The sequence below is a fragment of the Nicotiana sylvestris genome, chromosome 10 (genome assembly GCF_000393655.2).
Source record: "Nicotiana sylvestris chromosome 10, ASM39365v2, whole genome shotgun sequence".
In the NCBI taxonomy this organism is placed as follows: Eukaryota; Viridiplantae; Streptophyta; class Magnoliopsida; order Solanales; family Solanaceae; genus Nicotiana; species Nicotiana sylvestris.
The window spans coordinates 27,614,112-27,641,787 of NC_091066.1; the positions used below are offsets into that span (position 1 = coordinate 27,614,112).

The 27,676-nt window shown below is 32.8% G+C and overlaps 1 protein-coding gene, 3 long non-coding RNA genes and 1 other non-coding gene across 7 annotated transcripts; 2 read left to right on the forward strand and 3 right to left on the reverse strand.

Annotated features, from left to right (window-relative positions):
* Positions 1–666: 666 nt before the first annotated feature.
* Positions 667–740, forward strand: TRNAN-GUU (transfer RNA asparagine (anticodon GUU)). The gene has a single exon. It is a non-coding gene; the product is annotated as a tRNA-Asn (tRNA).
* A 6,975-nt stretch (positions 741–7,715) lies between these two features.
* On the reverse strand, positions 7,716–9,918 carry LOC104240606 (aquaporin TIP2-1-like). Of its 2 annotated transcripts, XR_714488.2 has the most exons (4): positions 9,658–9,852; positions 8,830–9,080; positions 7,882–8,310; positions 7,716–7,812 (listed from the first exon to the last, which is right to left on the reverse strand). XR_714488.2 is itself a non-coding variant. In XM_009795473.2 (3 exons), exons 1-3 carry the CDS (start codon positions 9,782–9,784, stop codon positions 7,942–7,944), a joined length of 747 nt encoding a protein of 248 aa, XP_009793775.1. In that variant the 5' UTR covers positions 9,785–9,918; the 3' UTR covers positions 7,716–7,941. The 2 variants fall into 2 exon arrangements, 1 of the variants encoding a protein (XP_009793775.1); XM_009795473.2 differs by having other exon boundaries at positions 7,716–8,310; positions 9,658–9,918.
* Positions 9,919–11,902: 1,984 nt separating this feature from the next.
* Positions 11,903–14,910, reverse strand: LOC104240605 (uncharacterized). 2 transcript variants are annotated; one of them, XR_714487.2, is made up of 2 exons: positions 14,703–14,910; positions 11,903–13,639 (listed from the first exon to the last, which is right to left on the reverse strand). It is a non-coding gene; the product is annotated as an uncharacterized lncRNA (long non-coding RNA). The 2 variants fall into 2 exon arrangements; XR_011403206.1 differs by having other exon boundaries at positions 11,903–13,900.
* Positions 14,911–17,750: 2,840 nt separating this feature from the next.
* On the forward strand, positions 17,751–21,463 carry LOC104240602 (uncharacterized). The gene is made up of 3 exons (XR_011402767.1): positions 17,751–18,186; positions 18,269–18,328; positions 21,376–21,463. It is a non-coding gene; the product is annotated as an uncharacterized lncRNA (long non-coding RNA).
* Positions 19,735–26,719, reverse strand: LOC138880282 (uncharacterized). The gene is made up of 2 exons (XR_011402766.1): positions 22,263–26,719; positions 19,735–20,211 (listed from the first exon to the last, which is right to left on the reverse strand). It is a non-coding gene; the product is annotated as an uncharacterized lncRNA (long non-coding RNA).
* Positions 26,720–27,676: the final 957 nt, after the last annotated feature.

The following is a 27,676-nucleotide window of genomic DNA, read 5'->3' on the forward strand; positions in this document are numbered from 1 at the left end:
TCATGTAGGATTCCTAACGTGTAGTATTATATCCTAAAACTAATAGGATTACAACGCTAATATCTAGAATTCCAGTTATGTCCTTTTATTGTGAGTTATTATGCTTAATATTATAAGGTTATTTTTGTAAACCGACATTGTATTCATGCTTTTATAATAATATAGATATAGATAGATAGATAAACTACTATGTGAAAATTTTCAAACTTTTTGAAATTAATGTATATAAAAAAAATTATAAGTGAAAATAGTTAGCAACTCAAAATATTTAAAAAATATTTGTAGATATATGGTATACAAATTTATTTGACTTTCAAAAGAGTAATAATATTACATACGGTGAAAGAGAGAAAAAAGTATCTTACCTCACCAAAGTGTCAAGTGTGAGTAATAATAGCCATTGTGATTAAGTAACAGAGATTTATGTATGTATTGGCAAATGTCATATATTTTTGTTGATTTAGCGTAAATATTGGATGTATGTACATAATTTAACTATAGAATTACAAAACATATACTATATTAATCAGGCATAAAAAGTTTTTCTACTAGAAAAAATATATTGTATTAATTAACTGAAAACAACAAGTATTAAAGTTGAAGGAAAATTGTCTAACATGAGACCATAATAATAGAAATTAATCTTCTGACAAACATTCATAAGAAGCTGGAATAGCTCAGTTGGTTAGAGCATGTGGCTGTTAACCACAAGGTCGGAGGTTCAACCCCTCCTTCTAGCGGCAACTTTTTGTGTGGCTCATTACCTTACATCAGCTTTCATGGCCCTATGTTAAGATTTTTAATTTAAAATTGTAGCTAATTTCTACATAGTATCCCTGAGAATGATTTGTACACTTATCCCCGGGGTACTCACTACCTTATATAGGCTTGAGCGGCCCAAACATTGAGCTAGTGGTATCGATGCGCGTTTTAAGAAACTAGTTTTAGGATACGCTGAAGAAACTAGTTTTAGGATACACGCGCATCGCGCGTATCCTATATCGATGTATATAAAATTATTAAAAAAATATAATCCCTTGAAAATAAAATTTTAAAAAATATAAGCTCTTGAAAATAACGACTATTGATCCTATTTTTTGTGTGGCTCATTACCTTACATCAGCTTTCATGGCCCTATGTTAAGATTTTTAATTTAAAATTGTAGCTAATTTCTACATAGTATCCCTGAGAATGACTGTCTGTACACTTATCCCCGGGGTACTCACTACCTTATATAGGCTTGAGCGGCCCAAACATTGAGCTAGTGGTATCGATGCGCGTTTTAAGAAACTAGTTTTAGGATACGCTTAAGAAACTAGTTTTAGGATACACGCGCATCGCGCGTATCCTATATCGATGTATATAAAATTATTAAAAAAATATAATCCCTTGAAAATAAAATTTTAAAAAATATAAGCTCTTGAAAATAACGACTATTGATCCTATTTAATCAAAAAGTTGTGAATGACCTAGCTAAGCATGAAAATAACCGAGATAATCTTGAAAGATCGGTGTTTTATTATGTATCCCCTTCTTTTATTTTAGATTCGTATTAAAATGATTGTATAAGTACTTATTATAGGCATATCAACTACAAAAAGGAAAAAAAAAATAGTGATGGGCCAATTATATAGCTAAATAATAAAAATCTATCGCTAATCATATTCAGTGACAAGATTAGTGATAGATTATAAAAATATCCTTTTTAACTACGAGATGAATTTTGTAACTAATTCCTATTTTGTAAAGTCGAATTCTGTAATAAATTTTCTTACTAAGAATATTAGTTTTTTTTACCAAAAAATAATAATTTAGGTACTTTTGTAGATTAATTATGAAAATTAATTTTTTTTATCACAAATTAGTAATTCATATATTTTCCAACAACAATTAATATTTTGAAACCTAATGTCGTCGCAAATTTTAAGAACAAAAACAAATGGATTAAACAACTAAGTTTCTAAAAAAAATATATCGTGGAGTTTTCTAGTTGGAAAAGAAAATTTCCTCCTACTTTTTGTATTCTTTTAGTGTCTTAATATTTTGTATCCTTATTAGGAGAAATATCAAACACTAAATTATATACTTTTTTAAAACTTCTTTAATTTAGAACTTCTAAATATTAGGAATGTTTTTTTATTTTACAATTTTATCCCATGTAAAATATATTTTTAAAGGGTAAAAAAGGCGAACGATATTTTGCTAAGGGCCTTCGTGCTTTTAATATAGTATATATAGAATAGATATAGATTTTTGCAATAATAATTTGGTGGATCATAACTTTTTCACAAGTTATGACTTATGTATGGCGAAAATTACAATTTCGCAAGTTGCTTGGTGGTTCATAACTTTGGTACAAATTGTTCATAAAATTTTATTGGATTCGAATAGGTAAAACCTTCTTCATTCACAAGTTATGGTGGACATGCATAACTTTGGTACAACTTATTCACAAGTTATGTTTGAGACAATTTATAACTTGGTATAAATTTGGATGAATAAAATTTTCCTAGTTCACAAGTTATGACAGGCATGCACAACTTTGGTATAAATTGAAGTTCTATCGTATTACGTACAACAACAACAACAGAATACTCAGTATAATCCCATATAATGGAGTCTCGGAAGGGTAGTGTGTATGCAGACCTTACCCTACCTTGTGAAGGTAGAGAGGTTGTTTCCAATAGATCCTCGAAGTTCTGTCGTATTGGGAAAAAAAAATTGTGCTATCTTCATTCTACTTGTCTTGTTAAATTATTTATATTTCAGCCGGTTTGGCAAAGCTGCATGCACAAATATTTATAAGTTTTTTCGGACATAAAGACTTGATAGAATGGACTATGATCTTAAAAAGCTCTTTAATTTCTAGTATTATTGTTTTTAATAGTTCAGAGTGTTTTTACACGATGTCTAGAACAAATTAGCGGGAGCTAATAGTTGTACATCTATTGCAAGCTTGAGTTGTTTTAATTAATTAGTCTCAAGATACGCGTGATACGCTTGTATTCTATCTCAATGAATACTAATTTATTTAAAATTTGTATTTAAATAATAAAATAAAAGTATAAGTTACTAAAGATGATCATATATATTGATCATATATAATAACTCAATAATTAAGGAATAAAATAATATTCAAAAGATTACTCTATTAGTTCTCCTTCAGTTTGTTCTCCTACTTGGTTTATTGTCAAAAAAGTCACAGGAGTAGCGTTTGACTAAAGTTAAAAAGATCGTTCAACTTTACCTGAGGAACTTGGGTACGTGCATGCATGTATATTTTATGTTACTTATTCCAAAATTTGCTTCAAGATAGTTTACCAACAATGTAAAGTATTTACTCATTTTACGATACTGCTAAAATTATAGCCTTATTCTATTGATACCTTAGTAATCATACAAGCATCCGAACTCGATTATTATTAACAGTTCATATATTTTTTGCTCGATTATTATTTTATTTTACTTATGAATTTTTTCTGAAGTACTTGTTTTTCGAATTCTCTTATTTATTTATACAGAATATATATTGATCAACATTTTTACCGTTTAAAATAATTTTACATTTTTAAAAATTAATCATATAACTATTTCTTAATATTTAGACAATCAAGTGGACAAAATATTTGAGTATACTTCAAATTCTAAGTCCTTATTGTTCAAAGAAAAGAGAACTACCCAATGCTCTTTAAAGTCTAACTTTATGCCACCTCAATAGGAATCTATATCTATATTATATTAAAAGAAGAGTAGTATGAATTGTGGTTAAGCCAAGTGCCAAGCTAAAATAAAGTCACTTGGTAATTGTAGGACAACATTAATTATTAGAAATTATAAATGAAAACATTTAATGAATCTTATACATAATCTAAATATATCTTAGACAAATCTAATCTCTCTCTCTCTTAATACACACACACACACACACACACACACACACATTGATCCACTCATAAATTTTCTTATAAATTAGCTAGAAATATGGAGGAAAAAAATTAATTAGAAAACTAAAATAGAAAAATATAAAAAAAATAGAAAGACGTAAATTGAGATAACCTATGACTATTTATACTTTGAAGTAAGTTAAAATATAAAATAAAACTTACTTAAGATATTAAAGATTTATTGACTTCAAAAATTAAAAAAATTCAAGCAGTAAAATAAGATCTTACATAAAGTATAAAGTTATTTGTAAGATAAGAAAAAACTTAAATATTATATATATATATATATATATATATATATATATATATATATATATATATATATATATATATATATAAAAGGAATGTAGTGTGGCATGACATTAAGCCAAGTGGCATATTCAGAAAATGTCACTTAGAAATAGTACATGGAGAAATAATATAAATAGAAATATTTCTACTTAGTATTTTTAAGACATAATTAAATAGATTTTTAGACAAATTTAATAAGGATTAAAACAACTTAGATTTGATCAAATTTAATTTATGGTAGAAATCAATTAAAATTGACTCACATTCTTATACTAAATAAATTTTGATAGCTTTCCAAATATAATTATTAACTAACCACTTGATGTGCTTTCTTTCATTTCATAATTTTATTATTTTTAGAAATAGTAAATGGAGAAATAAAATGATATGAAAATATTATCATTAGATATATGTGTTCAAACAAATAAGAAATTAACTTTTATGATTAATAATAAAATGAGTGTGGTAGAAATAGATATTAAATTAAACAAGCTAATGAAAGTCACATAACAATGTAATAATATTATGTATTGAAAAATAAGGAATAAATAGAGAGAAATTAATCAAAACTTTCATCATACAGAAAAATGATAAAACTTATTTAAATTTGAGATGAGAAAGTTGTTATTTATTTATTATGATAAGAAAGATGATATTGTGGATAATACCACACAACTTATGTCAGATAAAATAAGAACTTAAAAATATTAAAAATAAATTAAAAATAGCGTGAGAATATTTATGCTAAGAATTAGTTTAGAAAACAAAATAAAGTGAAATAAAACACTTAAAGATACTATTGATAAATTTAAAAAACTTAAGAATTCAAGCAATATTTTTAAAATAAAATAGATATTTATTTTAAGATTAAATTTTTTTTAAATTTATCTATATTATATTAAAGGATAGTAATGGATAATAATACTAAATAAAGTGGAAAATTAATTAAAAGTCGTATGAAACTGTGATAATACCATATATTTGATAACATAATAGCAAAAGTAAAAAAAATAATTAAAAATTAAATATCAAAAATGAAAGGAAAAGACTATTTTGCTTAATATTAGAAAGTTCTTAAATTTATGATGAGAATGCTCAAAATCCAATGGATATGACCACCAAAAATTAAAGTCTTACTAAATAAGAATTAAAATTTTAAAAAATAAAATAAATATCTAATATAAGTAATTTAATTAACTAAAATTAAAAATTAAATTTTGTATCTTGAAATTGAAAGAGATTTTTTTTATTGCATGTCATACAAAAAATAAATATAAAAAAACTTAATAGATTTACAATATAATAATTAAGGAACTTATATATTAATATTTCATACTAATCAAAGTTACAACTTAAAGTCAAATATGATATTATTTTGGTTACAGGTAAAATATTAATTAAAATTCTTAGTAGGGAAGAAACTGTATAAAGAAAAAAAATAGATATAATGTGAGAATATATTAAATTAATTTAAAATAAAATAAATTAAATTATTGAATAATATTCCAAAATATTATTTATAAATTTAAATAGTAAAATAGTTTCGAGTAAGAGAATAAAAGCGTAAAATATATTAAATTTCAAGAATAAAAAAATAATATTTATCGATAATTATTAAAAGGATAATAAGCAAAATATTAAGTCAATTAGTAAGCCGAAAAACTCACATAAAAGTATAATAATATTATATAATAAATTATTTCATAATTATAAGCAAAGAACAAAAAACAATTGTGTAAAATTTAAAAGAATAAGACTTATTTAAGCTTTAGACAAAAAAAATAAACTAATATTGAGAATTTTATTAAAATAATATAATTTAATATGTTTAAACGAGACAAATCACCACATGACATAGTAATTTTTAATATTGATAACGAAACAAAATTCAAGTACTAAAATTAACCTATTGGATTATATAAATATAGAAAAAGAAAACAGGTTATCCAAAAATAAGATTTGCGAAATGGTTTCATGTCTTGCTTCTTAATTAATATCAAATGATTATCTATAAATTTTATCTGGAAGGTTTATATTTTAAAGTTATTTATACATAATTCAAATAATCCAAATCACAATCCGACATGATTTGTGTCCGCGCATCGCACGGACACAAATCAAGAGTTTGACTTACGTGCACAATTTTTACGTGCCCTCTTAAATATTAGCCATAAAATTGTTGGATCAATTAGTTACTTTAGTTTCATTAACAACACACGGTAATTTACTCCTCTCCCATGAAAAGTAACATACAAGAATTATAATTATGTAACATATATAGTTCAAATAAAAACAAAATTTAAATAAGGTAAAATTTCAATTGACTTTATAATCCTAAATTTTAGGATTTCGTGCCTAGTTCAAATGGGAAAATATTTAATACCAATATTTTAGTCGATCTTAAAGTATTAAATATTAGAAGAATAATTAAATGACTATTTTATCTAGTATGAACTTTATTTTTAAAGGGTAAAAAAGGCAAACGATATTTCGCTAAAGAACTTCGTGCTTTTAATATAATATAGATATAGATTAAAGCGATGTAAAACAGTAACAAAATATTTTTAAATCGTCAATGACGCGTCTCACCATAAACTACATCTTCTTTCATCAAGATGAGGGACAACAGGAAAAGGCATTTCTGGTAAGATAATCAATCATTACTCCATATAATAAGTCAACAACTAAAAAAATTCCTTTTTTCCCCCCTTGTTTTTTAGAGTTGTTGGCTAGTTTAAAAAGGAGGGAAAGTGAGAAGAAGGGGGCCTTTGATAAAATTAATTGGTTTTACACTTGCGTGATCTAAGGTGAATTGGTAAGTACTTGAACTGACATTTTATAAATCTCTAATGATTAACAGTAGATGCACGTGAAAGGTAATTAGTGATAAATTTGATAGTACAAATACTAGTTTTACAAATCAAAAGAACCGTTTCATGATGAGATTGCACTCTTTTTTTTTTAAATGTGTCCATTTACTAATTTGTTTGTCGGCTTGATTTAGTCATTCATTTAACTTTTCATTGCCAAATCAAGGAAGGGGTTTGTGATGATTTTCTTTTTCTTTTTCTTTTCAAGATGTGAGTTACTTCTTCTGTCCCAAATTTCATGATACTCTTTTTCTTTTTAATTAGTCAGTTTCGAAAGAATAATATTTTTTCTAATTAATAATAATTTAATTTTAAATTTTTTATGTTATTCTTAACGAGATAATTTATAACCATATAAATTTTTATAATTTGTTTTTGACCATAAACTATGTGTCCAATCAAACATCCTCGGGAAAAGGTTCAAATTTATCTTTCTATTTTTGAATATTGTCTACATCTAACCTTCTATTATACTATTCGGTATCCGGCCAAATTTATCCATATCGTTATCCGGCCAAATTCATCCCTACTATTTGCAAATTTTTAAAAATTACCCACAAGAGCATAAAAGGGGAAAAAGTAAATTTCGAAAAGATAAAACACGACAATATCAATGAATGGTTGCCTTTCGATCTCCCCAAATTCATAAATCAAGTAGACAGCAACATGTCACCAAAAGATGGATGTGTACAGCTGCAAACCAAAAGCTAGAGAAAGAAACAAAAAATCAAAAACAAAAGTTACTAATACAAAAGAAAGAAAAAGCAAAATATTACCTTTTTCTTCCTTTATTACAAAAGGCAAATGGATTTTGGACACAATGATCAAATTCTAACTTAGAAATCGGTGGATAGAGGAGCATGGTCGTGGTTCATGAACACATTACTGTAGATAAGACCAGCCAAGCCACCACCAACAAGGGGTCCAATCCAGTAAATCCAGTGACCAGCGAAGTTACCACTAGCCACTGCAGGTCCAAAGGAGCGAGCTGGGTTCATTGAACCACCAGAGAATGGGCCAGCAGCCAAGATGTTGGCACCAACAATGAAACCAATGGCAATGGGTGCAATTGTGCCCAATGAACCCTTCTTGGGGTCAGCTGCTGTGGCGTACACTGTGTACACCAATGCAAATGTGATGATTATTTCCATCACTACTCCTTCAGCAGCTCCTACTCCAGCTGCTACACTGTGGATTGGAACAGCCTGAAAAAAAAAACAAGTTAGACGTCAAAATATGGCTAAAAATTGAAATTTTGGTGTACTTAGAAGCAGATCTAGAATGGGTTATATAGATTTAAGCGAACGTACTATTTTCAGCTCCAACTATATAAACATGCGTATGCAAGAATATAAAATAAAATATATAAATGTAATAAGATCACTCTCATTCTGAATTTTAAATCCTAGACTCGCATGTGGTATAGTCATGGGAATTAAATTGCATTGTGTTATGTAGATTGAGAATAATGAGAAGTCTAGGAAGGATGCTTCCACTTTCATAAGAAAGCTCAATAAAATTTAATGTATTAATGATGTAAAAAGTATTTATATTACCAGAATACTTAAAAATCCAATCATAAGTTAGTGCCTACACTGATCAAGAACATGGTTAATTAGTAAGATATATATGTAACAGCAAGTTAAATTATACTGCCAATATAAAAAAAATCATACTGTCAATATATATAACTTAAATATCGTTCGAGAGATTGAAGAACTTACCAATCCTCCGGTGACAACTTTGAGGAGGTAGGAGGCAGCAGTGGCGCCCATAAGTTGAGCAATCCAGTAGAAGAGGCCAGTAAGAACTGTAATTTGGCCACCAAGAGCCAATCCCAAAGTAACGGCGGGGTTAACGTGACCACCGGAGATGTTAGCCCCAACGGAAACCGCCACGAACAGAGCGAACCCATGGCAAACTGCAACTGCTACAAGCCCCGCGGGATCAAGAGCAGCATCTGCTGTCAACTTGTCTGCATATCCAATGCAGTAGTAAGTTTAGAATCATAATTCAAAGAAAACAAAATAGATCAAAAGGCAAATTTAGAATTTAGAGTCAACAAATTCAGAATATATGTAATATGTAGTAAATAGTTACATTCTCAAAATTGTATACCAACTGAAAGTGATGGATTTAGTTGAACCTGTTGAACACACTCTAGATCCGCCTACGACAGAGTTATTCCACTTACTTGCATGGGCATGATTTACTAACCACGTAAATTAATTCATGCATTACTGTACGTAGCGGCCAAATTTTTCATCAAATGAAACTTTACGCACCAAATTCATTTAGTTACTATGTACGGTCAAATATCTCTATAGCATCATTGTTTGTTTCAGATTTTTTGTCGTTATAGTGATGTGGTGTTATAGAGAATATATATTATAACATAGCATGAAAATTAATTCCAAAAAAAACTTGACTTTCATAGTGAATGATTGTTATATAATTATGTTTTTATAGAAAGGTCATTATAAATGTGAACAAAATGATTCGAGTGATATAGTAATTATATATATAAGGAAAAAAGAGGAAGAGTTATTAACTGTAAGCAATGGCTGAACCAACTCCAGCAAAGACAAAGAGCAATGTAGAGATGAATTCAGCAATGTAGGCCTTAATAGACCCCAAACTAAATGAATCATCGAAACGACCAAAAGCTATGGCAGGCATTTTCAAAAAACTAATTAAATTGATTCTAAATAGAATTGAAGAAAATGGAAACAGAGACAATGTTTTCTGATGACAAGAAGAGCCCGTTCTTGTCACCTATATATACTACGAAATAGTATTAAAAAATGATAATTAAGTTAATTAATGCACATCATGTGTTTTTCACTGTATGGGCATCTCCTCCTTACAAAGAAGATAAGGAGAATAAAAGTATAAGTGTATATGTGGCCATACACATCCAATCAATTCTTTTTCTTACAAATCCTAGCTGTCAATAACATGCTCTTTATGGAAATGTCTGGAAGACAGTCAATAATATCCATGTGAACCGACCGTTATTAAGACATTGTGGTGGGTCATGGGAGGTCCCTTGTGAGAAAAATAATAATTAGAAAATGGAGTTGATAGGTGCAAACAGATCTGTTTTGGTTCTAAATTAATTTTATATTATAAATTAATTTAATATTTATCTTAACACAAATAATCGGTCGAATTTACTACTATTTATTTTGTCTAGCCAATATACATAGATTATATAATAATTATACACGATATCTGAATATTTTAAGTTTTAGTGCTTGAATAGATGACTATTTAAATTAATTCTTCTTATTCAAAATCTAATAACCAGCTTTTTCTTAGAATCGAAAATCCAAAAACTCAAAATCCTAATCTCGGATACGAGGGCAACACTAATGGGGTTTGGTCCAGACAAAGTGCACTGACCGACCATGGACAAATAGAGTGGGGTTGTTTGATCTGTTTTGTTGGATTTATTTAAAATGTGTGGATAAGAATTGAGGTGGACTTAACTAGAATTCTGTATATCTGCTTAATATATTGGAAAATTAGGGTTTAATAATAATGAGATATATATGGCATGCTGGATGGAGATAAGGAATAATCTTTAGTGAGCTCAGGTCGTGTTAGGTAGTTGCTTTCATTTTTCAAACTGATTTTTAATGAAAGAATATTTAGGTTTTGTTCTGTATATTCTCATAGTTATGATAATGGTATAAGTTTCCATTATTGCTTACCTAAACTCGTTGCAATTTCTCTTTTTGTGATTTTAAGGCTTTGGATATTCGACTTTTATTCTTTTGTTCTATTGGAGACATTTGAGCTATTCATGAATGATTTCCAGATCTGGACAAATGGAAAGTCTATTATATTGTTCTAATTGATAATAGCCCTTTTGCTCTATTCTTGAGATTAGGACTTCCCAACTACATGAAATATAATAGAAGGTTAATCTACAACATTTATGCATATGTAGAACATTTTGAGGTAACTCGCTGCATACAAAAAATCAGACAAGTACTGATAAACTCAAGAGATCACTTATAACTAATCATAGTCGATTGCTTTAGAGCTAGAACACAGTTGTAATATTACCAATGGTATTTTCCATAAATTTTCTTGTAGTAAACAATTGCATTATTAAAATAACCAAGTATATATAGTATATGATACTAAAATAGTTTTTGCCTTTTTGGTTGAAAGAACATTTCACATTAGTAAATGTAATTTCCGGAAGAAGAAGAAGAAGAAAATGATGAACCCTAAATAAAAGAGTTGCTAACGAGACCATATTCACGGAATTTAATCACTTAGGAGTCGTTTGGTTTGAAGACAAGTTATGTTAGGATTAATTATCTTGGGAATAGTTATCATGATATTATTTTTTATTGACTATTTGGTACTATATTGTATTAATCCTGAGATTATCAATTTTACTGATTTATCCTGAGATTACTATTGCGCCCTCTGACATGTATAAATTATCCCGGTACTATTTTTAATTTTGGGATAACTTATCCTAGGATTAATAACCAAACAAGGAATAAGGTGATACTAAATTTTTATCTCAAAATTATTTTTATGTATCCATCATACCAAACAACCCCTTAAAGTACTATTCTATTGAACGTTAATTATTGGTGTAATTTCACATCAGCCATCTGCATCAACAACTTATCACATATACATAAACTATATGGGATAGGCCAGTGCAAGCACGAGGACAACATTTTATATTATACTGTATTTTATATATGAATGTCAAGATTCAAGAACAAGGGAAAATTATATATCCAAGTTATTAAACTGAGACTCAGGAAGATAATAAATAGTATTCTATATTGATATTGTTAAAGATCCGAACATTCTTAGACATATGGTGCATGTAGGTGAAAAGTGTGTCTAAGATGCAAGGCAATACACTTAAAGCTACATGTGCAACATAGGGGGATATGCTATTTCTCATGCTCAATTCTAAGTAAAGCATCTTGACCCTACCAAACATGATCCTTGCAGCCAGTTGGATTATGCCTTTAACATTGACAGCACCAAACCAAAATGAACCCAACTTATCCTATACTTATAAGGATAAAGCTCAGACTACCAGAAGTCATTGACTTGACTCTGAGCAACTTCGAAAGTGTTAAACTTTGCTGATGATCAAAGAAAACCTAGTATAACCTGAAAGAAACTGTTACGAAGAAGCAAATGCCTCTCGAGTACCAGTACTTTTATGCAATATTAGCATTGCACTCTAAGCAGTTGGCTAGTTACTGAGATGTAAATCCTCTAATATGAAGTAGCATATGCATCATACAAAGGCTATAGCAGTTAAAGACTTGAACTGCATTAGGAGATCTGTTGCTACAATTAGCTGATGTATGAAAGAATAAAGTTATAATCATGGAGCTTAGTTGTAATTCACTCGCTAATTCAGAGCCATTACTTCAGGATCCCCAGTAGCATCCTCCAGCCTACTCTTATATGATCATTAACTGCATTCCTAATCTCTTCAACCAAATTCTTCTGTTATTCCTCTATTGCGTTCTGCAACTCATCAACCTAGGGAAGAAGTTTTAACATCAGCAAAAGATATCCAATTATATCAATCGAAATTTTCTCAAATACATATAAAACATTAAGCACATAGACCAAAGTTTAACTACTTATCTATCTACAAATATGTTAAACTTTCACATTCGAAAAATTTTAAGGTAGGATATATGTTTGAGAATAAATTCAGATTACAATCAGTCTCCTAAACATATGAAGAGATCAGATAGCTCATGAGTGATTAAATATTTTATCATAAATTACTGCATAAAGATAGGAAAAAAGCTAGAATTACCTAAAGGTTCATAGAGAAATAAGTCTTGAAAAAGGTATTCCAGGTGTGATAAAGCACATTTCATATTTTGTATGTCAACAGACTTTGTACATTTTATTTAGGGACATATTCATTTTTCATGATTGGAATCCAATTCTTCGTCTTGGGACATCACATTCAATCATTTTTTCACGACTTAAGACAACATTGGAATCCTTAGACTAATCTTTAATCTTTGCCGACCTAGCTATTTTTTATTCCTGTTTCAAGAAAAAGAAGAAAGATACGAGAGGAAAACAAAGCATGAAAATTGAAAAAAAAGGAAGAACACTTACATTGAAATTAAGAAATAACATTAAAAAAAAAACAAAGAAAGGAATCATTGTGCCATTTCAAGTTTTCTAGCTAGAAGATATCACAATTTTTTTTTGTGTGTGTGTATGCTTAGCAATCTATTTGTAGAAGTGGTCAATTATAACAATCAAATTTCTGATCAAACTGCACATATCCAAGAGAGGAGCAGTCTTGAGTGCAGAATCAAACATTAAATTCAATAATAATATGCAAAGCTTTGGCATAAATCTTTAAACATCGTTTCGCAGTGACACAAATGATTGTAACTGCTGCATATCGTTTTTGCCATTTTGGTGCAGCCATAAGACTTGGTAATTTCTTGAGTAAAACAAGCAGATGGATTTGATCACCCCTTGGCCCTTGCCATTGAAATCCTGTACATAAAAGTTACTCTAAGAAGATAATTCCGCGAAGTTTCCAAACATAAACCATTCACACAATCTCCATCACTCATCATTCTCGATACGCCAAATCATCTTGACTAACTCAGAAAACAACCTTCTTATTATCTTCTGTAGCTTGAGAGTGACTATTGCAACAAGTTTGAGACTACCAAGCAGCATTTCTGCCTGTGCACCTTAGAGATATCCAACTTTATTCAAAAATTTTAGTAGATCATAATACTTATCCATCTCCTATTCAATCACATCAATAAAATTCTTCAATCAGTTTTATATCTAAAGTATGAACATATGTAAACATACCAATAAGCAAGAGGCAATTGTAATTACTTATAGGCAAATTATATCAGGATTTAATCCGAGGAGTTCTTCACAAATAGCTTTTCTACGGTGGTCAACGTCCCTTTTTTTATTTTTGTGGTAAGTGCATCTAAATATCGTGCTTCCTATGCACTCAATCCTTAGAAAAGAATAGCAATGAGATTTCACGTGCCCCTCCTCCTTTCTTTGATGCTACTGGAAAGTACATATTGTGAAGAGTAGACTTCATTTATTCAAATATCAACATTCTTTTAAGCAAAAAGAAGGTATATTCTTGAGCTCTCTTTTAAGTCTGTCTTCCACCAACAATCAGCGCAAATCACTATGGTTTCATCATCATGGAAGCTAACAGTCTTTTCATCCCTTAATACCTTGATTCGCATCTCACCCTCTTTGTGTGCAAAACTAAAATTTTCAGAAGGCAATTTCACAAACACCTAGAAGGCAAACTGAAAGCAAAGCTGCCTAAAAAAATTGAAATCTAGCAAACAATTGGTGATTCCTTAGACTTGTTAAACCCAGAAGCAATGCACGAAGAAGAAGAGAAGCAATTACCTCCAAATACAGTGATCAAATCTTAGAAGTAGAGCAAAAGAACAAATAAAGAGAGACCCAAATTGAGAAACAGAGAAAATAAAAAAGAAATATAAACTCAGAGAATTCAAATTCGAAGAAACAAAGAATTTTTAGGAATCACAAGCATTAACTTTGATACCTGGTGAAGGGGTTACTTCATAGCAAGAGAAGGTGGGTGTACATGGAATACACGAAAATAATAATTTAAATCAAAGACAACTCCAAAAGATTATAGGAATTGTAGAAGTAGTAGAGCCAAGAGAGAAGAAAAGCTGATGATTTAGATTCACCGTGTTGGACTTATATGCAATTTGGGGAACTTTCTCTCCAAAGTACAGCATGTGCAACATAAAGTATAACTTATTCCTGCGTAAGATAAATTAAAAATTTAATTTGAAATGACCAAAGTGCCCCTTGGTAAGCAGGCATGACGACCCCAGCTGCTTCCCAACCAGCTTCTATATAGTAGTAATACATACTATGACATAAGAATACTTTTTGCTTGTTGAAGGTCAATCCTAATAGCAATACAGTTCACTTCTCGGCCCGACCATATCCTCCATTAGGCGGTCATCTGTCTCCATATTTTTCAAATTTAGGACCAATGTATTAATGAGCACTTTGTCCATAATTTTGTATTTGTATTTAGAAATTTATTGAATATGCATATATAATTTATTCAGAATTCAGCAAATGTCTCCTTAGTATTTTGGATGGATCAAAGGATGTACCCACAGACGACAAAGAAAAAGAAGATTGAGAGGCTGCCAATGGTAAAATCAGCACATGGCTTATCAATTCTGTCTCTGTTGATATAGCTATGGAGCTGACATCCTTTGAGAAAGCATCAGAAATGTGGAGTCATCTACATTCCCTCGGTAACTAACAAAATTTGGCTAGAGAATTTGAGTTGGAAAGGCTACTTGCAGAATCGAAACAAGGTGAGAAAAATGTTTGTTTCATTTATTCTGGATTACTCACATTATGGGCTGAGCAAGATCAGGTTTTTGCTGCTTCAATCCCTACGGCTGGACTGAAGGATCTCATGACTACTATAAAGAGGATAAGGACTATCCAATTCCTGATGAAACTCAGGTCTGAGTTCGAGCCGTTGCGTGCCAGCATTCTCAACAAGGAAAAACTACCAGCTTTGAATGTGGTGGTTTCCGAAGTTCTTCGAGAAGAAACCTGATTGGGGTCTCAAGGTTCTATGGAGAATCCCCTTTCCATGGACACTGCCATGGCTGCATACAGAAGTTCTTCTTCCTTGGGCAACTCCAACAAGTCAGCTAAGTGTTTTCATTACAAGGAAACATGACACATCATCGCTCACGGTGGACGCGAAATTATTGCAACTATTGTAAGAAGGATGGTCACATTATTCTAGAGTGCCGTAAGAAACCTAGTTCGTTAGGAAAACGCTCAGCTCCTCATAAAGCCTTTCAGGTGATGGCAAGCGATGTTGGTACACATCAAACACCATCATTGCTTGATCGCAACAATATCCATAAAATGATACAAGAATCATTGGCGGCGGCTCTTCCTAATGCAATCTCTACAGCTCTGATTGCTACATACCCCGGTAAGAATATAATTTCGGATTCAATGGTATGGCATATTGATTCGGCTGCATCTAACCACATGACAGGAAATTAAATTTTTTTTTCTGATTTATATAAAATGTGTTCTACACATGAAATTGTTACAACAAATGGTCATATTTTATCTGCATCAGGCATTGGCTCCATTAGACCATTTTCAAAAGTTCTTTGTGTACCAAAACTTACTGCAAATCTTTTATCTGTTGGACAACCCGTAGAACAGAATTGTTTGGTAATATTTTCTCCTAACGGTTGTGTTATTAAGAAAATATTGACAGGGAAAACGATGGCCAGGGGGCGTAAGGTTGGCAGGCTGTTCCTTCTTCAATCTACAAATTCCAAGCTTCATCAATGTTTTCTATCGGCTTCAAAAAAAGATATCGAGTTTTTAGATAAAATGTGGAACTTGTGGCATCTTCGCTTAGGCCATCCACACTCTTCTCATTTAAATTTTATGTTGAAATCTTGTATTTTGTTGGATAAACGCTCACTGATTTTGCCCCCAAAATTACCTTGTAAGAGTTGTGCAAGATCAAAGAGTAATAAACTTCCATTTCAATTAAGCAATAGTACTTATTCTACTCCTTTCGATTTAATTTGTAGTGATGTTTGGGGTCCTTCTCCAGATATATCTCGTTTGAGATACAAGTATTTTATCTTATTCATTGACCAAGCATCTCGTTATACTTGGTTTTCTTTTTGAAACAAAAAACTGAGGTACCAAACATTGTCAAATAATTTTATAACCCTATAGAAACCCGGTTTGAAAAAAAAAAGATCAAGATTTTTCGTTCAGATTCGGGAGGGGAGTATGTCAATACAAACCTCACTAACCTTTTTCAAGAAAAAGGCATTATTCATCAACATGCTTGTCCTTGTACACCTGAACGAAATGGTGTGGTGGAACGTAAAAATAGATATGTTGTTGAAACTGTATTAGCTCTTCTTGATACATCAAATGTTCCAAAAATATTTTGGGCTGAAGCCATTTAAACATCTATTTATCTTATAAATAGACAATCATCTTCAATCATTAAACAGAACTGCCCTATTTTATTCTTTTTAAAAAATTGCCCGACTACTCATCTTAAAGTATTTGGTTGTGTATGTTTTGTTCTTCTTTAAGATCATGAACGTCATAAATTATCATCTAAAGATGTTAAGTGTATTTTTGTGGGATACAATGATATTCAAAAAGGATATTTGTGTCATGATCCAATACGTCATTCATTGAGAATTTCTCAACATGTTATCTTCTTTGAAAATTCTTTTAAATCCTTTTTGCAAAACATTTCACTCATAATTCTGTTGGCCATAACAACCTATCCACTGGTCCATCATCGAACTTGCCCACTGCTACAACAGGTACTACTGATGACTCTGGCCTTTTTTTTTTTTTTTTGATAATGATACTACTCCAGCAAATATTAATTATTTACCTTAACAACTTGAGACACATAATATTCCGTTAAATCTTAATAACCAACCTTCTCCTCCTCGTTAAAATGCCATTAGACAATCACTCTGTCACGTTCCCCCTCCAGATTGATATGGATACTCACATATGGCAGATCATATGCCTTGATAACAACATTAAATTCTATAGTTGTGCCAAGTTCTTATATGAAGGCAAGTGGTCAGAAATGTTGGGAGGATGCAATTCATGAAAAATTGATTGCCCTTGAGGAAAATGATACATGGGATATGGTGGATAGACTCGAAAATGCAACAACTATTGGAAGTAGATCGGTGTACTCAATAAATATGAAAGCTGATGGATCCCTAGATCAATACAAGGCAAGATTGGTGGCTCAAGGGTACAAGCAGGAGTATGGAATCGACTACGATGAAACATTTTCTTCTAGTAGCTAAGATGACGACAATATATTGCTTGCTTTAGCATCAATAAAAAGTTGGAAGTTACATCAACAGGACGTCAAGAATGCTTTCGTGCACGGAGACTTGCAAGAAGTGGTCTATATGAATCCATCACCAGGTTATAAATATTCTAGCGCAAATCAGGTATGTCGTCTTAAAAAATCTTTGTATGGACTAAAGCAGGCTCCTCGCTCTTGGTTTGAAAATTTTCTAACAACAATCCTAGGTGCTGGTTTCACTCAGAGCATCTCAGATTATTCATTATTCCTATATCGGTCCAGCTCAGGTATTACTATTCCCCTTATTTACATAGATGACATGATTATTGTCACACCTCCTTTTTCCAAAGGAATATGGAGTTCTTCCAATTAAAGTGACATCAATCGAAATGAGATTATTTATTTAATTCAGAGTCGCCACTTGGGATAATTTTATGGTGTCCCAAGTCACCGGTTTATTTTAAATCCTAAATCGAGAAAATTTGACTATGTTTTAAAGTCCGCGAAAACCAGAAGACCGGATAAGAAATTATGTTAAATCGGGAGAAGGTCTTAGGCATTTCCGAATTCCGTAGTTTTAGCATGGTCGCTTTGATCATACTTGGCTTAATAAAATTATTTAATTAAGCCGCTTTTAATTTACCTTTTCACCTATATAATTTACCTTTTCACCGCTTTTAATTATGGCGTTATGGATTTATCTTCGAAGCAAATCACATGTGTGTAAATCTATTTTAACGCGTACATCTACACAATTAATCACACTTTGTTAACTTAGGATTGTTTTGCCAAAGTCGTGCGAACGCGTACTTTGATTTATTTGGGGAAGATCATAATTATGTCATGCGAACGTGTACATAATCACAATTAGAGCGCGCCTGAAGCGTTATACGATATTTAAGAATCGATTTACTTTTCTTTCTAGAAGCTGTTTTAGAATTTTCCATGAAAGCCTAAGGATTTATAGTTATAGGTATGGGAGCCTTAGGAATATACAAAGACTAATTGCAATTATTGAATTTCAAGGACGTTTAGGAATTACGGATTGTTTATGTATGGCTAAATTACAAAATTGGCTAAACTAACAGAATCGTTGCTATTTAGGTATTAAAAGAGCAATCAACCGAAACCATGGCGAATGGCATTGACCTAACGAATTCAGAGTCCATTGGTCTCTTCGTATTAATTTAACCAGATTAGCTATGTCCCAAATTCAATCAGTTTCGGCCCTAATTGAGTCCATCCATGTCCAAACTATGACTGTCCAACGGGACGGGACAAGACGAAATTAACGGAACGGGACGATATTTAAGCGGGACAGTGGTGGGACGGGACAAACGAGACGAAACGGTCATCCCATCCCGTCTCGCTAACAAACGGGACGGGACAGGACGGAACGGGGCGGGATGGGACGGGACAGGTTTGTGGGCGTTAAGTGTATTTTTTTTTAAAACGTCTAGTTTTTTGAAAATTACTATGTTTTTAAAGTTTGAACGGCTAGATTTTTGACTTATTTAATAAACTTAAATGTTATTATGTTAAAACGAAAATTAGAAAACTAAGTAAAGAATTATAAAATATTAAAACAAAAGACTTGTAATGAAATATTCTAGTAATTGTAAATTTATAATAGAGTTATAATTTATTTAATATAATTTCAAAGTATTAACTATTAAGTAACTAAGACAATTCATAAATAAAATTCAACGCTTAGAGCCTTTTATTTTATTAATAGAACTTTCAAATCTCAAATACAAATATAATTCTTTTGAAGAGCACCTAATCTACGCAGCCACCTTCTAGGAAGGGTTCTGTTTGAACTAGGCCTCTTAGTAGCCAATTACAAATTATCATACTAATATTGAATGTTTGTAAGCTCCTCTATAGCTTCTTTGTAACTTATCAATAATATCTCTCGGACGTTGTTGTGGAATTGGCAGTGTTGAATGTTGATTAATGTTCTATGAGCTCCATGCCGTCATCGGTCCCAATGCTAAGTATCTCATTGTATTTTTCTTCTTCCCTAGTGTTAATTTTTCAAAACCAAAATTTCTTCTTTCTGCATTAATCCAATCTCTGAATAATACGGAAATCTCTAGGTTGTCCTCTGCTAATGAATGTCTATGATCTCCGATTTGAAATATTGTTGCGTTAAAAGCATTCTCTGGTGCTAAGAATCAAGTTCACCATCAATAGAGGAATCAAAACATGTTATATCATCAATATCTTCCCATAAGAATTTCTACTCTAGACTTAGAAGTAGAAGGAGCAGTTTCACCACTTGTTGTTTCTATAGATTTATATTTATCAAACATTGACCTAGATTCTAACAAAAGAATATATGTTAGCTTGGATGTCTTAGAGAGATAGTTGTTCATATTCTTGAATTGCTAAATTTTGATAAATTTTACGAACAAGTCACTTTGCACCTCTTAATTTTAAATATGGATTAAGTATTGTAGAAATTAAATAAACTTAGGGAATAGAGAAAAAAAATACTTTTTAAATTTTACAATCATTTCATTAATGTCGGTGCATAAGTTGGATTTGTTTTATACTAACCAAATACAACAGAAATTCCACAAATATACCATAAAAACTCGCAGGACAGGCAAGACAGGACAAGATGGGACGGGACAGACGGGGCGGGAGGGGACAAAACAGGACAGGATAAATGGGACGAAATGGTCGTCCCGTCCCATCCCGTGTCCCGTTTAACATTGGCCCATCCCGTTTAACTTGGGTCGGGCCGGGCCGGGACCGGACGCGGGACGGGCCGTCCCGTTGGACAGCCTTAGTCCAAACACTGAATTTCCTTTGGTCTCTATTACCAATGGAAAAAAACGAAACAATTTCTTAAACATTCATAATACTAATTTGAACCATTTTATCAAACAAATACTCAGGAATTAAAGATGAACTACACATATAAAGGAAACCTCAAATTACAACTAAATGGCTTTTCAATTAGATTACAACTATAATAAGAAACAAAACTACTCTATGGACTTGAAGAGAAGAGAAGGGTGAATAGTAAATCCGTTACTATTCACGAGCCATAAATCCGACATCCGGCGGTGGATTCTCGTAATTTTGGTGTTAATAGAAGCATCTTCTCTATGCGCACAATCCCCAATTGGTTTTGTGCTTAGATCTATAGCCAATTGAAACAGATCTTAAAATTTCTTACCCGGTTACTGTAGCAAGTATAACTTTTCGTTAGTTTCTTCTTCTTTCAATGGAGTTTTGAAGAACTTTATGAATACATCGTCCTCTCCCCAGCCTTTGGCTGTGGGAGAGCAATCTAAATTCATCCCTCCAAATTCATATGCAGCTAGTTTGATCAATAACCAAACAGCAGGACAAGTTACAAAAACAACTTTGAAGCCAAGCGAAGTAGTTCATGGAATCCCAACGCTACTGTTTACAATGGAGGAACGGGAAGATTTTGCAAGGGAGGAAGGTTTGCATCAAGCCATTATCGTGAAGGTTTCTCCTAATGCTCCAGACTTGCAAGACTTGCGTACAATTTTGCCAAAACTGTTTGGTGTCAAAGGCCAATGTTTGATTGGTCTTCTAGCGCAAAGACAATTACTCATACGACTGGATCATTACGACGACTTCGTAATTTGTCTCACCAGGTCAGTTACTTATTTTACGAGCAAAGAAAAAGAACACCAGGTTAGAGTATTCCCATGGACGATTAGATGTAACCCAAAAGAAGAAACACATATGGCAGCGGTATGGATTTCGTTTCCAAGTTTACCCCCTGAATTATTTGCCAGGCGTGCTTTAATGTCCATTGCAGCAACTGTTGGAAAGCCTATTGCTATTGATAAGGCTACTCAACTTAGGTCTAGGCCAAGTACAGCTAGGGTCAAGGTGATCCTTGACATTTTGGAAAAGCATCCAGAACAAATAAGGCTTAAATATGTTGATGAAGGAACTGGAAAGATCGTTGAACAGCTTCAACAAGTTACTTATGATAATTTACCTCTATATTGTAATCACTGCAAGCATCAAGGACATGACGAATCTAATTGTCGCATCCTTTTAGGAAAAAACGAGTAGTACATGATGAACATGTGGAGGACGAAGCTGATGCAACAAGAGTAATGGAGAAACTACAGGGTGATGCAAGTTATTATCTGAATAAAAAAAAGCTAACCAACAGCCCATTGAAGGACCTGAAAAAAATACAAATTCTGGGCAGCAACATACTTTGAAGGCCACTGTGAATGATAGTAGTAGAGGGGTGGTTGTGAACACGAAGATTGATGACATACAGGTCCAACAAGTGCAAGATCAAGCTGGGAATAAGGTTGAGGGTGTATTCGTGGACCAGGTACAGAAACAACAGACTGTTGAGGATAGGAGGTTGATGGATTTTCCTGCTTCTACTAGTGTACAACAGGTGATTTTGCAACCTAATGGAGGACAACAATGTATTACAGTTAATGAAAAGGAAAATGGTGATTTAGTGGTACCTAATGCTGGACAAAAGAGAGATGGTGAATGTATACCTGCTGGTACTCGAATAGGTGTGCAAGTGGTTGATTTAACTACTGGCAATAAGCAACAAGGGTTAGCAGTAGGGGATGTATCTACTCCTAAGAAAGCCAAACTCCCAGTTGATATACCTGCTACAAAAGTTTTTGAACGAATGAAAGAAGCTACAACTGGTGCTTTGAACATTGCTACTGATTCAGCTGTTACAATTTTTGGGCAGAATCGCCAAGGGGCTCGAAGCAAAACTGATCCAAAGAGTGTTAAGGCAGTGATCAAGGATCTTACGCAGCCTCAAAATTGGGTGGACCATCATGCAACTGTTGCTGTTCCAGCAGCTCCTTTGAGGGTTGGAATTTCAGCTGGTGATCGAGCTAAAGCAGGGATTCAAACTCTTAGTGTTCAAGGTGTAGTGAATGTACATAATGGAACAAATGCTATCATGGCTGAAGAAAAACCAGCAGGTTCTAATGAACAGGAACAAGCTGGGCAGTCGAAAAAATTTGCAGATGATTGGATAGATGTGATGAGATCTCCTAGTCGACAAGATACATCTCCAGCTGTGAAGGCTAAGCAACAACATTTGAGTGTACCAGCATTTCGACAGGATATAATCACTCCAAATTCTTTTGATGCACTTGTACATGAGGAGGAAATTGGAATCAACTCATCAACACTAAATGGTACTATGGTTCAACAACAAATTGTTCCATGCACTACAAGTGAAACAAATGTCCTACGCAACGAGCTAGTAGCTAAACAAGCCCAAAGTTCCAACATTCCAACACTACTTTTTTCCAGTTACATATGGAAAAAATCATTAAAGACGCGCAAAATGCAATGATAATGAATACCAATATGGTTAATCCACCAACTGTGACATTGAACAAATCCGTCTTTGAAATACCATCACAATCTTTGGAATCGTTTGGAGAGTAAGGTATTAAATCCAAATTTTGGGATGACCAACGTGAGGATGATGATGATGAATACTGAGGTGCTGGCTTTGTGGGGGAGATGGCAGTTAACTATAAGCAATGGGTTGATCAGTGTGAATATGATGATGAAGAAGATCTGGAAATTCAATTTGTGAGGGATTCTGCTGAAGAAGGTGAGATGTGTAGTGGTGATGAAGAGACAGTATTCTCACCAAATTTGCCAAAGGTTGGAAGTTCCTCCAAGCTAGGATCCAGTCGCAGGCTTAATGCCACAGCTCCGAAATTCATCCCCAACATTGAGCAACAACAAAGATGCACAAAAGCTGAATCGAAAGGAAAAGCAATAGCAAAGAAATCTGGGCAGCAGCAGCAACTCAATTCAACAACTGTAGCTGAAGTTGTTACTGAATCTGGGCAGCAGCAGCAACTCATTGCAAACAAAGCAGCTGGAGTTGTTACTGAATCTGGGCAGCAATATGTGGTGACAACCAAAACAGCTATTACTGTAAGCAATATGACTGGACAACAACAACAACTTGAAAGCACACCAAGTACTACAATAATGAACTCAAATGCTGGACAGAAACAACAGGATTCCAGTACTCCTATGATTTCTGAGGAAGATAGAAAACTGCTTGATGCATTGGCAGACTCTACACATCGAAACTCAGAAAGTTCAATGCAAATTGTTAGTACAGGAAATGTGAGTAAAAACAGGAATAAAATGCAAGTCATAAAGCAACATCACAACACGACAGCTTTGGCAAATACACAACAAGGAAATGCATTGATGACATAGGACCTCGTCGACAACTATCCGCATCCTGTGAATGTGGGTAGAGATATGTATGAGGAAGGAGAAGAAGATGTTGTTTTGAAAGAATGTCGGTCACATGCAGCAAAACAAGGCGATTTATCACCTATGCAGAGCGGCAAAATAAAGAAAGCACATACAAGGAAAAATAGTTGGGACGTCAAGGTTAGTGATTTTCTAAATGTTAGGCGACTTTCCAATGAGAGTTGTCAAACAAAAGAAGGCTGCCCCAACTACGTCAACGAGGTCCAACCGTCCAAAAAAGAAATGATGTTTTTTGATTACGTTTTGAACACGTTTCAGGAAAACAACAAAGAATTACAAATTGAAGATTTTACAAGTTTGGAAAAGAAGGGACAAGAATCAAATTGGTACTACATTCTATTTTACCACTTTCTTAGTATTCTCATTTGTAATATCATCACAGAGTATGTTATAAACTCTGTGATGATCATTGAATATTTGGTCCGTTCAAGTTCTTATTTTTTACATGCTTGCTAGTAGGTGAGGCCTTTTCTTTGCCTCAATAGGATTAGTAAGGTAAGGTTTAGCCCGAGTCGTGTTGCCTTAGTCTTATGCTTTTGGAAATTATCCACACGACTATGAGATTATATGCCCTCGTGAGACGTTGCCGACAGCTACACCATGAATCCTGTACATGAGGCTGTCATCATAAGGCAGTGTGAGGCGCAGAGGAGTGATTATATAGCCAAGGCATATGGGTAACACTAACGGTGCTATTGTCCCCCTTATTTATGCTTTTCCTAATTGTTGTATTTTTCTTTTTTCTGTTATTAATAAAAAACTAGCCCTAGGCGCTTGCCTAGCGGAGTGCCAAAAAAAAAACTACATAATCCTAACTGACTGAGTTTGCTACACTTGATGAATTGCTATAATAACCATAACCTTCAATTTCATTAATTGAAAGCTATGCCCCTATTCCGGTCACGCCTGGGCTAGTTAACTTAATCAGCCTGAAACCCCAGCACTTCATTCACTTCATTACTGCCTGATTTGGGTCCAAAAATTTATCCAGTTATGGATTTGATCAACTAGTGATCAAATCCAATAACTGACTAGCCCTTGCCTCCACATGCTAATATCAAATCAAGATTACACCATTAATTTCATGAGCCAACACTTAAAATGAAGAAACGACACTATTTCAAGCGTGTGTTTACTGCTTAAATGAATCTGAACATGTCTTAGACAGTAGTATCAATGCACCCTATACCATTAACTCAAACAATGGCAGTCAAGCCATAAACACTTCAACAGAAAACATAGATGAGCACATTAGTGTAGATTTTAGCTGACTGTGACAACTTAACCTTAATCACATGGCTAACAGAATCAGACTCATACATGTTAAACATATAAGAACACACAATGATCTATACTCAAAACAAAACACTATGCAACTACAATCGCATTAGGTATTCCATTACTTCAAGACACGGTTGCATCTACAAGAGGTCAAAGCAATACCTTAGTAGCAGCAAAACAAAAGGAACAGAAAATAAATCTCTGAACTTGAGAGGCAGCTAAACACAAGATTCCACAATAGCTTGATGAAAAATCAACAACACGGCAACCAACATCAGTAAATCCCAGAGGAAGGCCTCAAATTCAGTCCAAAACTAACTTTAGCAAAATCAGGAACCAATGGAATGAAACGATATAGTCATAGAAGCAACTCCTGAGATTTTAGTTTTCCAAATTTGGAAGTCACTTTGAATTCCAAAAAAAAAATTGGCTTTTGCTTTTAGAGGAGATGAAAAAGAGATCCCTATGTGCTGTATGACTCCCCATCGCTGAATGCAGAATGAAAATCCTTATTATATAGGCTATGTGTGTGCTATAAGGGAGAATGAGAGAGTCTAGAAAAAAGAATCTGTCAGCTAAAATTTTGGGATAAAACATCCTTTTAACCAATTGTTGGACAACTGTCCTATTTCTAAATGTTTTATCTCATTCTCAATATTTTCATTAACAACTTGGGATAGTTGTCCATTATCTAGAAGTTTCTTGTGTGACCAAACAAAATTCCCTGATTTTCTTCCTAATTAAACCCCTTAAGTTCCTGTTAATAAACGTTCATCCCCCAAACCCTTTTGACATTCAAACAGCAAAAATCAATCTAAGTCTGTTGCAACCAATTAAAACCAAATCAACGAACAAACAAGACAGATCAATATTAAACGTTTACCAATTAAACCTAGCTAAATTAAGAAATTAATTAAGCTTGATTCAATTAGCCTAAAACGCATACGACTAAACTAATCTGAGAACAAACAAGTCATGAATAACGAAACATCAGAAACCGAAACAAAACCAAATGTTTAAACAAATACAATCTGAAGTGAACTCTAAATACGAACATGGCTACTGACAAGAAATACATAAAGGAAACAAGAAAGCATTACCATTTTGAACTAGGTCGAAACCAGGAGAAAAACCATGGAGGTCGGTGATAGTATTTCTGTCGGAACTCCGGTGGCTTCGAAATGAGCCAAAACCAATGTCAATCGATTGTTCTTATTAAGAATAATCGATCGAGGTAGGTTCTAAGTCAAGTCGAATTGGTATTGCCAGAAAACAAAGAAAGGGTAAAGCTAGGTTTTTTTTTTAGATTTCCACATTTGAAATTCACGGAGTTTGGGCGATTTTTTGGGAAAATTAATGAGGGATTTAGACTGAGGGGAGGATGGAGGTTGTGTGGTGACGATTTGGGGTCGTTTGGAGACTGTCCGCCGTCGTAGGGTACCGGCGGCGGAGACCACGGGTGGTGAGAGAGGGGTGAGAGAGTGGTGACGAGTTTGGTGAGGGTAATTGGGGTAATTGGGGGGAGGGGGGGCTTTCCGAGACTTATAAGGAATGGGGTAAGGGAGTTCATGACCGTTGGACTAGGAGAAATGAACGGCTGAGATCGGCGTTACTAAAACGCCAGCGTTTTGGATCATTAGGGGCTGGACCGGAGCGGGTTTGGGTTGGAGCGGATTTGTGGGTATCTTTGATTTTAAATCTTAATCAAATTAATTAAAACCTAAATTAGGTCCTAAATTAAATTAAATTTGTAGAATTAAACTTAATTATCTATTTCTAACATTTAAATAATTAATTAATTTAAAACTAATGAAATGAAATTAATAATTTAAGACTAAAAATTAAAAATATAAAATGACCATGGTATTTTTTGTGATTTCCATTTAATAATGCAACTAATAAACGTAATTAAATCCTAAAATGCAAGTAAAACCTAAAATGTTATGCAATGAAGATTTTGAAAATTTTTGGTGTTTTCTTATAATTTTAAGATATTAAATATGCAACTAAATGCAAACAATAATTAACAAGAGATTCCTAGAAATTCTATG